Source organism: Leptopilina boulardi, unplaced genomic scaffold, assembly GCF_019393585.1.
Source record: "Leptopilina boulardi isolate dan_hultmark-lab unplaced genomic scaffold, ZJU_Lbou_2.1 LbouV2_214, whole genome shotgun sequence".
NCBI classification, from domain to species: Eukaryota; Metazoa; Arthropoda; class Insecta; order Hymenoptera; family Figitidae; genus Leptopilina; species Leptopilina boulardi.
The window spans coordinates 2910022-2922950 of NW_026137768.1; the positions used below are offsets into that span (position 1 = coordinate 2910022).

The 12929-nt window shown below is 32.5% G+C and overlaps 1 protein-coding gene across 6 annotated transcripts in view; it reads left to right on the plus strand.

Moving 5' to 3' along the window:
- Positions 1–10256, plus strand: part of LOC127279034 (protein tiptop) — a 219982-nt gene extending 209726 nt beyond the window's left edge. For all 6 annotated transcript variants that reach the window (XM_051301119.1, XM_051301118.1, XM_051301120.1 and 3 more), the window contains one exon: positions 1467–10256. In XM_051301119.1, coding sequence (XP_051157076.1) covers positions 1467–5010 — 3544 coding nt within the window. In that variant the 3' untranslated portion in view covers positions 5011–10256. The remainder of the gene's footprint in view (positions 1–1466) is intronic.
- The last annotated feature ends 2673 nt before the right edge of the window (positions 10257–12929 follow it).

Consider the following 12929-nt stretch of genomic DNA (forward strand, 5'->3'; position numbering starts at 1 on the left):
TATTAATTAATAAACTTCATTATTAATTAATTTTATTAATGTTTTATTTCTGTTAATTAATTTTATAAATAATTCTTTGTTTATTTTACAATTGAAATTTGAATTTATAAATTTTTAAATATTAGTAAAAAATAATAGTAATATATTCAATTGCTATACGTAATAGTAATGTAATGTAAAAAATAATACAAAATAAAAGAACTTTAGAAAAGACAATATCAAATATAAAATTCTTTGTTAAATAGAAAATTAATTGTATATTTGTGACGCGCACTGAAGAAAGGTACCTACAATTTTATGTTTTTAAGTACCTTTCTTCAATGCGCGTCACGTGTATATTTTGAAAAAAATTTAATTAAATTATTTAATAAAAAGTTACTCAGAAATTAGTAATACAAATTACATCAACTTTTAAGATTTTCTTTTTTAGTTATTTATTAATACGAATTTATTAACTAAATAGGAATATCACTTCACATGTATTTCTTCCATTTGTACGCATGCGTCAAGTGAAATATACTTTGAAAATTGAGGTGTAGTCCCGGCAAATTGCAGACGGATTAATCAAATATCAACTAATTAGATAAAGGAAATTCATTTCCTTCTAACGGAATATGTAATCAAATAAATCTTTGACATTAATCTTATTTTTTTTCCATATTCAGTCAATTTCAATTAATCAACTGCAGTCAAAATTGAATTAATCAAACTGAACAATTTATTTCCTGCTAATGAAGTTGATTTAATAAAAAATTAATTAAAAAATTTTCATCACCGAAAAAAAAATTATAAATAGGCATACGTAATTTTTTTTAAGAAAATCTAAAAAATATTTATTTTAGAATCAAAGAGAAATGGATTTTGTCCCTCCAGCAGTAAAATCGGCATATAACGCCCGATGCTTTGATTTATGACTGTTCGTATTTATTGTCACTTCAATAGCTATGATTTGTTTGCGTTTAAATTAATAACATCCGTTATCTTTAGTATCAACTTCTATAAATTGTTTTTGGAATACATAATTTTTTCACAATAACTCTAACACAATCGACAAGTTTGATTATTATTGCCCTCAATATTTTTATTACTTTTTGTTTGAAATTTATAATAGCATTATTTAAAAAAAGAGGTATTGTTGTTATATTTTAAAAGGGAATGCTAGGGAAACATAATATGTATTTAAAAAGATTTAGTGATTGTTAAACGTGAAACCTAGGTTCAATTGAAGTAGGATTAATTAATGAAGTCTTAAAAACATGGAAGCTGTTCTTGAGGTAATAGATGATATTTTATAGAAGGAGTAAAATCATAAGATTAACAATTTTTAAAGAATAAAATTTGTTAGCTACTGAATAGAAGTATTAATTTATTGGGCTTTATTGACTCAACCCTTCAGGTCACATGAACGTACCTAGCGTCAAATATATTACAAAAGTAAATAATTATTTTTTTGGAATTTGTTACAGGGAACCAATGAGTCCACGTTGTCCTTCGAGAGACTCGCGGGAATCGTCCGGTCCAGCCATTGGAAGTCCTCCACCACCGGCAATCCGGAGTAGCGCTAGTCCCGTCAGTCCTAGTAGTATTGTACCTCTACCTCTTGGGACTCATCCACTCTTACCTTCTCATTCCGCGGCAGTGATGGCAGCTTACCTTCAGCAAACGCATCAGCGTCTTCTTTTGGGTCATTCGCCCTTATCGCGTGGCTCTGTCTCACCTCTTGTCACGTCCTCGTGTTCACCACCTGCTGCGACTCCTGGTCTTTTAATTTCACCAACTAGCTGTGGAGAAACGTCACCTACAGCCACTCCATTGCCGGCGGTACTTGACTTTAGTACAAGGAAGGCTTCATCAACGGAAGACGAAGACGATACGGTTTTGAATCTCAGTAAACCTCCCACGCCATCTTCATCGACTGAAACAAATAATGGACCGCTCGACTTGTCCGTTTCCAATAGAAAACGACCCGGTCCTGAAGATTCACCGCCACCTCCACCACGTAAGTCATCTAGGCACGCGGCATCGACTCCCACTGGACATCAGGATACCACATCTCCCTATGGTAGATCGGTTGTATCCCCTTGGACGTCACCCGTAGTGGCGTCTCATTTCCCATACTTTGCTGCAGCGGTCGCAGCAGCTGCTACTAGTCAACAGCAACTCTCGCCGAAAAGTACAAGCGGAGTAGTGGATCATCATCAACTCTGGAATGGCAAGATGAAACCACCGTCATCGTTGGACAAGTCTTATCAACCAAGTGAAGCTACAAAAGCCCTCGAGAAGATGAGTGAATTAAGCAAGCTCGGTGGAGAGGATTTGTTTCGTTCGTCTCCTGGTGGAATTGGTAATAATCCATCCGCCACGTCTGGGAGTCGACATAGCGCCTGGCAGTCCCACTGGCTCAACAAAGGAGCTGATCAGGCTAAGGATGTACTTAAATGCGTCTGGTGTAAACAAAGTTTCCCCACCCTTGCTGCCATGACGACACACATGAAGGAAGCCAAACACTGTGGAGTCAATATGCCAGTTCCTCCTCCATCGGTTGGACATCATCAGAACATTTCCTCCATAGCGCCACCTCAACATCAACCACAGACTTCGACTAGCGGCGGAAACAACGGCACTTCAACACCAAGCAAGCAAAGCCCCTCGGAGCTAAATCTACTGATTAAAGAAACCATGCCATTGCCGAGGAAACTTGTTCGAGGTCAGGATGTCTGGCTAGGTAAAGGCGCGGAGCAAACGAGGCAGATATTAAAGTGCATGTGGTGTGGTCAAAGCTTTAGATCTTTAGCTGAAATGACTTCGCACATGCAACAGACACAACATTACACAAATATCATCTCCCAGGAACAAATAATATCTTGGAAATCATCAGATGATAGTAAAGGTGGAGGAAGTACTGGAGGTGGTGTGAGCGGTGGAGGTAGTGGACCCGGAGTTCCTCCAGGAAGTGGAAGTGGTCCGCATGGAGGTGGTCCAGGAGCGGGCGCGACGAGTAGTCACGTTAGTGCTGTTTTGACTTGCAAGGTTTGTGATCAGGCATTTAGTTCGTTAAAGGAATTGAGTAATCATATGGTGAAGAATTCGCATTACAAAGAGCATATAATGCGCTCGATTACGGAGAGTGGAGGACGCCGAAGACAGACTCGGGAGAAACGAAAAAAATCCCTTCCTGTGCGAAAATTACTGGAACTTGAGCGTGCTCAAAACGAGTTCAAAAATGGTGATACTGGAGCAGGTATTGGACACAGTTTGAGTAAACACGCCGGTAGGATCACGTGCGAGAAGTGCGGTGAGAAGATTGAAACAACTATTTTTGTGGAGCACATTCGACAGTGCATTGGTGCTGGAACAGTGGGTGTGAATCAACGGAACTTTCTGAAGAATGCATTGATGTCAAATCACATGTCAACGGCTTTACCAGTCGGTGAATCTGGTAGAAAAAGCGTTAGTGAGGACACATCACCAGTTTCGTCGAGGCATCATCGATCACCCTCCTCAGCTAGTGATGCAACAACTCCGGGAAAGGACACTCCTACACCAAATACCATTGAACCTACGGGGACTTCATCTCCTTCGGTTTTGAATGCAATTGAAAAACTTATCGAGAAAAGCTTTGACTCGAGAGTTCGACACGGGGCGTCGGGTCTTCATCATGCACAACCGAGTGCGCCGATGGGTTCTAGTATTTTGAAACGCTTAGGAATCGATGAGAGTGTTGACTACACCAAGCCCCTCGTGGATCCTCAAACAATGAATCTCCTGCGTTCGTATCAGCAGCATCATTACAGTACTGGATCAGGTGCATCCAGACGGGAAAGAAGTGGCAGTGAATCGAGTTCAGTCTCCGAACGAGGGAGTGGTAGGACGGACGCCATGACACCTGAGAGACGTCTGGAGGTATCTTCCGGACACGAAAGGCTTTCGGTTTCGTCTTCTCTTCAGCGATCGACACCTGAGAAACAAACACCTCTACCGAACCGTCATCCACCAGAAGAATCCGGCGATGAGGAGACTGTTGTTGTGAAAAAAGAACCTAAGGAAGAGGAGACGGAAATCCCTGTGCCAGTCGGGGAGGAACAGACCCAGCAGGATTCCAGGGAAGTTGTGGTGAAGAAAGAAGTAGTAGAGTCGAGGGAGGAGGAAGAGCAAACAAATTTTAATCACAAGAGAATCAGCCAACAGGAATCGACGGACGAGAATCGTGAGGTTCTTTCTCCTCCGATGAATCCCCCGACGCCAAGATCCACTGTCGAGCCTCCAACTCGAAGTCCCTGCAGAAACAGCACTAGCAGTCCAGCGAGTAGCGATAGATCAGTGACACCTCGAGGAACTCCTGATACCAAAGCCTCCAGCAGCCTCGGAGCATTATCGTCAATGTTCGACAGTCTTTCGGGTGTTGGCGGAGGAACAAGCACCAGCAACGCAGATTCCCAAGGCCGTAAAGCCAGTAGTCATCCCTTGGCTGCTCTGCAGAAGCTCTGCGACAAAACGGAGACTCGTGGCTCTACTACCGTCAGCAACAGATCAGGTTCAGGCTCTTCGGGCTCATCCCATGGTACCGGAAGTGGAAACGGTACAAGCACAACTGCTCCGGGTCCTGGTCCTACGCCGGGGGCAATTCTCGCGTTCAGTTGGGCCTGCAATGACGCCGTGGTCACAGCGGACTCAATAATGAAGTGTGCATTCTGCGATACTCCTTTCATTTCCAAGGGTGCTTACAGGCATCATTTGTCAAAAATGCATTTCGTAAAGGATGGTGTCATTCCGGATCCGTTGACTATTGGCAGATCTTCAGCAACGACTACAGCTGTTTCTCAAGCAAGTTCCAGTGTTCCCAGTTCATCTTCTTTAACTTCAATGCACCGAAACAAGTCACCACCAATTCCACCTCAGGCAAACGGAAGTCCGTCACAATCTGCAGCTACTTCACTCGAAGAGAGTCCTCATTCAAAGTTTCTCAAGTATACGGAACTGGCCAAGCAATTGTCCAGCAAATACGTATAGTCCGAGCCCCGTAAGTAGCGGTGCCATTTGTACATAAGTGTATCTATATTGTAATGAGTTCAGAGAAGTCAGGTTAGATTAGTATAAGTCCGTCGTGCCGACGACGATACGGTTTCGTTGTTTTATTCCGGTCTTAATATAGTACTCTTTCACTGGGAGAGACGTTTTGCACCAAATATTTATACTTTCAAGCATAGGAATTGAATTGTTTGATCAGTTTTAAAGTCGTTTTAGAGGCTGTTTTTATCGCAGAGGATAAAGTAGGAAATGATAGGTTAAATTCGCTTCTGTGTAGAACATACGATCAATCGCATTTAGATTCTGCGCAGACGCGAATTTAACCTACTACTTTAAGCTTAATTTATCTATTCCTTTACTCTTTGCGGTGAAAACATTCTCTAACTTTTCGGAGCAGACTCAATTTTTAACCAATTAAATTAATTTTTATTTTTAAATAATTTAAACGCCGTTTTCACAGTGTGGGTTAAATTTAATCCTCCGAGAGGTTAAAGGCAGTGATATATTCTGCGTCTGCGCAAAAGCAAACATTCTGCGCAGACGCAGGATTTATCACTGCCTTCAACCTCTTGAAGGATTAAATCTAACCCAAGCGGTAAAAACAACGTCTAAGTAAATTTTTTTTATTCGGTTTTTTGAGTCGTTAATTATACCTCTTAACTACTTAGAGATTAATTCCCGGTAACTAAATTCTAATTCTTTTCATTTTAACAAAACTGTTTATTTCAGATATTTAAACTAATTTCTGTAGATAGAAAAAATTTAAGATAAGTTACTAAAATAAAGTTTTAATATTTGTTTATCATGTATTTGAATCAATCTTCTAATTAGTAGAATTTTTATATTAATGCTATTTGTAAAATTCGATCTAAAACAAATTATTTATTTTTTTATTATAATTATCATGACTCAAAATTATTTTAATTAAAGTCAATATATGTACAAAAAAAATTATATATATCTATTTACGAAATTCTAATGAATAAAAAGTTGAAAATTCCTGAAATTGACGATTTACATCATTCGTAATACTATTTGTAAATAATAATCCTAGAGTTATGTAGGAGTAAATTTGTCTTTCAATTAAAATTTTCACAAACTTTAAATATGTTAACCATGTCGAAAGCATAATAATGTATAAAAACGCAACCAGTGAGTTTTAACCAAAAAAAAAAAAAAAAATGAAAACGAAAATTTAAATTTTCCAGTGAAAAAGTAACTATTGGTTGGAAGGCTGATTGTTTTTAGTCGATAATCTAAAAACAGTTTAATTTTTAAAAAAGTACGCAAAAAACCTTCCAATCAAGACCGTGTGACGCTTATCGCGTCTTCTCGTTCCTGATTAGTAAATAAGACCATCGTCAGTCAAATGGTGTTTTATTACTTCCTTTCTGCTTCTAGTCTTTTAATAACCAGATTGACTAAAAAAATTTAACGAGATTAACACAACGTTATCAAGATAATTATCAATGACTGTTTTAAAAAAAACTATATAAGAATTTAATTGATTCTGAATCCATCGAAATGTTTTTATTTAATTCGAAAAAAAAGTTGAGTTTAAAATATTTTTATTCGTCTAAATTATAAAAAAATTTTTTTTTGATTTTTTATAGTGTTTACAGATTTTTTTTTATATGAATTTCAATTTTTACAAATAATTTTATTTATTTAGTTTGAAAATAATATCGCGTAGTTTTCATGTAATATTTGTCTTATTAGTAAAAAAATTTGAACATTTTAGTGGAGAGTCGGATATGAATCTAGAATAGTTATTCTGGTCACACACACATTGTACAAAGTAATTAAAGTAAAATTTTCAAAATTTAACACTTAACATCATTGGTTAATTTTCTTAAATTCAAAATGGCGGATCCAATATGGCGTCCATTTGTAAAAATTGTTTAAAATGCTTTAAAATTTGTTAATTAGGGAGTTTTCGGGCTCGTTGATTACGAATCTGATGTCAATTTTTCAAAATTCAATATGGTGGATTCGATCTAGGCAAAAAAAAAAAAATTTGTACCTAATTGATTTAATTAGCTTGAAACTGATTACTCGGGATTTTTCGGTGTCAATGTTTAGAAATTTAATATCAGATTTGTAATCAGCGACCTCGAAAACTCCCGAGAAACAAGTTTCAAATGAAGCCAAAAAATTTTTAAATTTTTTCCACCGCCATATTGGATCCGCCATTTTGTATTTTGAAAAACTGACATCGAATTCGTAATCAACATCTCTGAAAACTATAAAAACAACTGCGGCTTCTTTTTCTTTAAATTTAAAGTTTAATTAAAAATTAAATTAAATTTAGTTTAATTATTTTGAATTAATGAAAAATTCACAAATTTTAATTCAGTAAATTTTCATGATTTCAATCAGTAATTATTACTGTAAAGTTAGTGAATATAAATTCTCAGTGACAAATACTGATTAAAACCATGAAAAATGGGTGAATTAATTAATAATTATTAATTATATTAATTAATAATTAACTTTTCAATGAATCAGATGTTGAGAGCAATTAAGCAAATTTCGATAAGTAAAGATAAAAAGTACAATTATGAGTGGCCTTTTTTAAACAAAAGTTTGGACCTTTTAAAAATTTATCTACCGTGTAAGTTAATGTGCAAATAAGATAACAAATCAAAATGTTTTACTTGATAGATAAATTTTTTGATAGATTGAACAAAATAGCATAATTTCCTAACTTTTGCAACAAAAAAACCATGTACTAAATTATCAGAATTTAACATTATTCTGCCAAAAATTAAATTAAATTAATTAAATTAAAGGATTTAATCCTGCATAAGGTCTTTATTCTCCACTTGATGTGTTTCAAAAGTAACATTATTAATAAGTTACATTCGTATTATATGAAAAATTCACTAATATTTTTAAATTAAAAATGTTTTTTTTAAATTATAAAGTTTTTAAATTGTAAATTAAATTTATTATATGTTTTCTGATTTTAAATTCAATAATTGATTTTCTAAAATATATATATGATGGATCCGCAACGCTTTGAAAATTGAATTTTTCTAATATCAATATATATCGGTCTGTGAAAATTTCAATTTTAAAAACGTTCTACGTAGATTTTAGGGGTGCAATTATGACGATGATAGTGACGATATGCGACTAGTTGGGGGACGAGATTAAATTAATTGTGATGCCACCATATCTCGCGGCACTGCTGAGTCATGGGGCTCGGCGCGCGGCCAAGTATGTGATTTTATAATAAATACTTAAGAAGTTTTATGTTATACAGACGAGATGGTGAGAGGAATAGAAAACGAAAGCATAAAAGTTTATAGGCGCCAATTTTATTCCAAAACTTTTTCCAAAAAAAAAAAACTTTCTCAAATCTTTAACCTTTTTTTCTTTATAATATATATAAATATATATTCATGTTTCTCAAGAAAATGTTTTTTGTAGATCAAAATTTCAAACTTGAAATTTCACGTTCAATTGAACAATTTTTAAATAAATTTCAGGTTTGAATTTCTTGATCTATAATTTTTCGGCGCCTATGTACAGGAAGTAGTGAACCTAAAAGTTTTTTTGGGATAAAAAAAAGGCTTACCTATCACCTGTCATAAGGTCGATCGTCAGCATGTATACCTGTAGAATAAGTTGTAGGTCATTAGCATAGACTAGATTAGGCTCCTTGCCCATGTATAGGAATCTTTTTGTTGATACTTATTGCCACGGGACTGGTCATCAGTGGAGATATAAATCTAGATCGAATATAAGGAATTTGCAACAGCGATTTGAGGCTATAAAAAATTACCATTTTGTAAAACATTTTACAAATATATTTTCATTATATTAATTTTTTTTCATTTCATTCATTTTCATTTCAATTTCTTATCATTTACTTCATTAAGAAAAGAAACAAAAAGAAGTATAAAAATATTAAGTTTATTTTTTATAATATCGCATTAATAACACTCAGCTTGGTCGTTGGCGCCAGTGTTGGGATCTCGAATTATATTGTATTGCGCAAACGCGAGCGCATGTGCTGTCATTTATTGAACGCGCAAGCGCATTTGAGATGTCGGTAATGCAAATTCCTGCAAATTGAATTAGTTTTATAATTCCACTGTCTCCCGGGTGATGTTCAGCCGGTGAGCGAGAAGCGGTAAATAAAGCGCACGTCGCAGTGCAATATCGAATTTCATTATACTATATTATATTGCGATTATAGGAACAAGCGCTCCTCAATTTTGGAGCGAGCCTTTTTAACAGGCGCAGTGTCGTGTAATGACCATTGTACATTTTTTTCTCCTTGTTTTTTTTTTAAAATGATATTTATTATCGCGCCAAAATGAGCCACGCGTGTCATTAACGTGTATAAAAAAAATGTCATTTATTATCATTCGAATTATTGCGATATTCTGTATATTATATAATTAATTAATTATACAAAACATTGACGAGAAGATACGGTGATATCGGAATGACTGAAAAATTTTGAATGAATCAAGTAAAACTTTAAGAAAGTAGAAGATTTAAAAAAGCCAAAATATAAATTGACACAAGAAATTTTCCAAAAAAAACCTGCAATTTCGAAACTCTGCTAATTGTGGATTTTTTTTTGAGGATTAAGCAAATATTGTGCGGGAAAATTTCTTGTGCTATTTTGGAATGAAATAAAGAATAAATGAAATTAATGATATAAAAGAAACAAAGACTAAAAAGAGAGAAAGAAATTGTGGTTGAAAGAAAATAATAGAGAAAATGTATGCGAGTGAGAGAAATTATGAATGAATGAAGTAAAGAAAGTGTAAAGTAGCGTGTGGCTCTTGATTAATGAAAAAAAAAAAGTGAGAGAAGGGTGAAGTGACAAACACTTGTATACGTATTTCTTGTAAACTCTACTTCTTCCATCGCGGACTTTTAAAGTATTTATCAACATAATAATATTAATATTGTAATTACATACGACTGCTGAGAGTGTGATGAACGAAAAAAAAGTAATGGAGATAGAATTAGATGGAAAAATAAATAATGCGCGTCAATGTACGCGCACTAAAAACTCATATACGAGAAAAGGTAACGCATTCACACGAAACACGCGAACGTACCTACACATGGATTTACAAAGATATGCATCATGTATACGCGACTCTTGAAAAACATTTTACCAGATTTGTCATTATTTAATTATTTCGGTTGTATTTTAAAATGCAATTAAAGCTCAAATAAATATATATGTTATAAACTAATATATTGTCTCCTATTCATGAAAAACCTTATCCAATTCCTTAGTAATTAAGGTTTTTGATTTTAATGTAATTTTTTTTAATGATTAAAATATGCATTTAATTTCTTAAAATTAAAGAATTTAATTTCAAAATAATTTTTGTTAATAATTTTTTTTTTATTTGAGACGCTCCACGAGAAAAGGGACCTTAGAGGCAAAAGATTTTAGGTTATGTTTGTGATTTTTGAAATGAAAATACACAAAGCGGATTAACTCTTAATACAAACCACTGATGTCTTTATTAGATCAAAAATAGAAACTGATTCTGATTCTACATATTTAAAAATGTTTAATGAAGCTAAAACTATAAACATAACCTAAAATTCTTTGCCTATAAGATCCCTTTTTTGTGGAACTTTTATGATTTTTTAGTAATAATTTCTATAGTTTTAAATATTTTCTTTAAAATTAAAAACTAGTTACATTTTTTGGAGAAAAGTAAGAATACAGACGCCAAGTACTTAAGTAAGTATGGAATCTTAAATATTTTTAATTTATCAGGTAATAAAAACATTTCCACTATTAATTGTAAAGAAGAGGGAAATAGGAAATAATATAAATAAGATAAAACTTAAATTATAAAAGTTCAATACTTTTTAATCTAATATGAACATATTTAAATGAGAATATTTTAAAAGTATCTTTTATATTTTCTGCCTTATTTTATAAAATATATATATACAAGTCGATAATTCTTTGACTTCTTTTTGTAAATTGATATTTAGAGACATACTTATTAAACAAATAAAAAGACTGAAATATGGAATGTCGCTTTATAAAGTTGCAAGAAGAAAAAAAGTTCTAACCAGTTGTTGTTTTCCTGCGCAAAAGTAGATATTGCTCTAAAACAAGTAGTACAAGCAATAGAGGCAAACATTCAGTAGAAACAGTCATGCTTTGTGAGACACTCTCCAATTTTGTGTGTAAACGTAGTAGATAAAGTAACATTCTCTTTTTATAAAAGTGATCACGAGCGTTTACATTTTTTTTTTATTAAAATATTTATGAATTTTGAACATTATGTTGTAATTACCTAGTCATTATTATGACTGAGTTATAATTGTAAGACAGCAGAACTTGATTAAGATTTATAATAATTGCTCAAGCATGGTCTGATATTCTTAGCTAATAATACATTTTACTTCTTTCGACTGATAAAAAACAATAAGTTAACCCGAAATATTTATTTACAAATATTAATATATATTTAAATATTATTAATTATTAATTATTATTAATGTTCTAGAAATCCGTTTATTTAATAAAAAGATATTAGTAATTCTAATACGTCTATTAACTAAAAATTAAACTTTTTTAAATATGATGTTACAATTCCTTTTTTTCTAGTAATTTTAAATAATGTAATGAGAACTGTTGTATATATTTTTATTTTTTATATTAAAAAGACTATTTCTATAATATTTTTATTTATGTTACAATACTATTTTTTTCAATTTTTAATTAAAAAATCTTTGACATATAAATTGATTGTATTAATTAATCTGTATAAATTATGAATAACAGCAAAATTAATTAAACATGTTTTTATAAAAACATGTTTTATTTTATTATTAGCATTTTGTAAAAACTTTTTGTTTCAAATATTTTTCTACTTTCATTTGAATAATAATTAATCATAAAAATATCTTTGAACTCTTACGTGACATTGTCAATAACTCCGTCAATGTTAATTTAATAAATTATTGGATTTTTGTTATTTAAAAATGATTAAAGTATTTACATGTTTACATCATCACGAAAATGTAAAAACAATAAGTGCAGGTTATGAAGACTGACAGAATTGCTATACTTGATATTTTTATTTATAATATAAAATTTAACGAATTTCAAACTTTAAAACAATTGATGACATATTAATCCACACCATCTCTAACTTGTAAGAATTAATATTCGTATATATAAGATTCTTTGTTATTCAATCTGATGTTAAATTTATTATTATTAATTTTATAATGTTCATTTGATCAATATTATTTATTCCCAATAACACATAAAAAACATCTGTCACAACATTGTATTATCACTCCACAATTACTTGTAAATTTCATTACAGATAATAAAAATCACTGAAGAAGGCACACATTTGTTGCCGAAATGTTTGAAATCAAGACTAATCATCGTTCTTTATTTCATGGACCCTAAAGCCAAAACTTAAATCAACAATTAATTTAAAACAATTGTCATCTAATAGATTTTTATAAAACATGAAGCTACTGGAAAGGTCAAGCTTCTATTGTACTTTAAATAGAAGTAATAAGCGAAATAATTTTAGATAGCGGTCCCACAGACCGCTAAAGCAATTTAAAGGTTAAAGATAAAACTATTTAAGGGGGAGTTATACCTTTGAAGAGTAATTTTAGCCGTTATTTTGTGAATTTTTTTTTAACATAAAGAGAATGAAACAAAACGGTTTTTACATTAAATTTATTGAAACTTCTAGTTTATAAAATAATGATTTTTATTTTAGAATTTTTTGTGCCTGGTCTTTAGAGGGCGCTAAGACTGTCGTTGTTGCTTGCCCCTCTCTCATTGGTGGGCATAATTGTGGCTAAACGATATGATCTGGAAAAAAAATCCAAAGTTTTTCTGAATTTAAGATAAATTTATCTTAAAA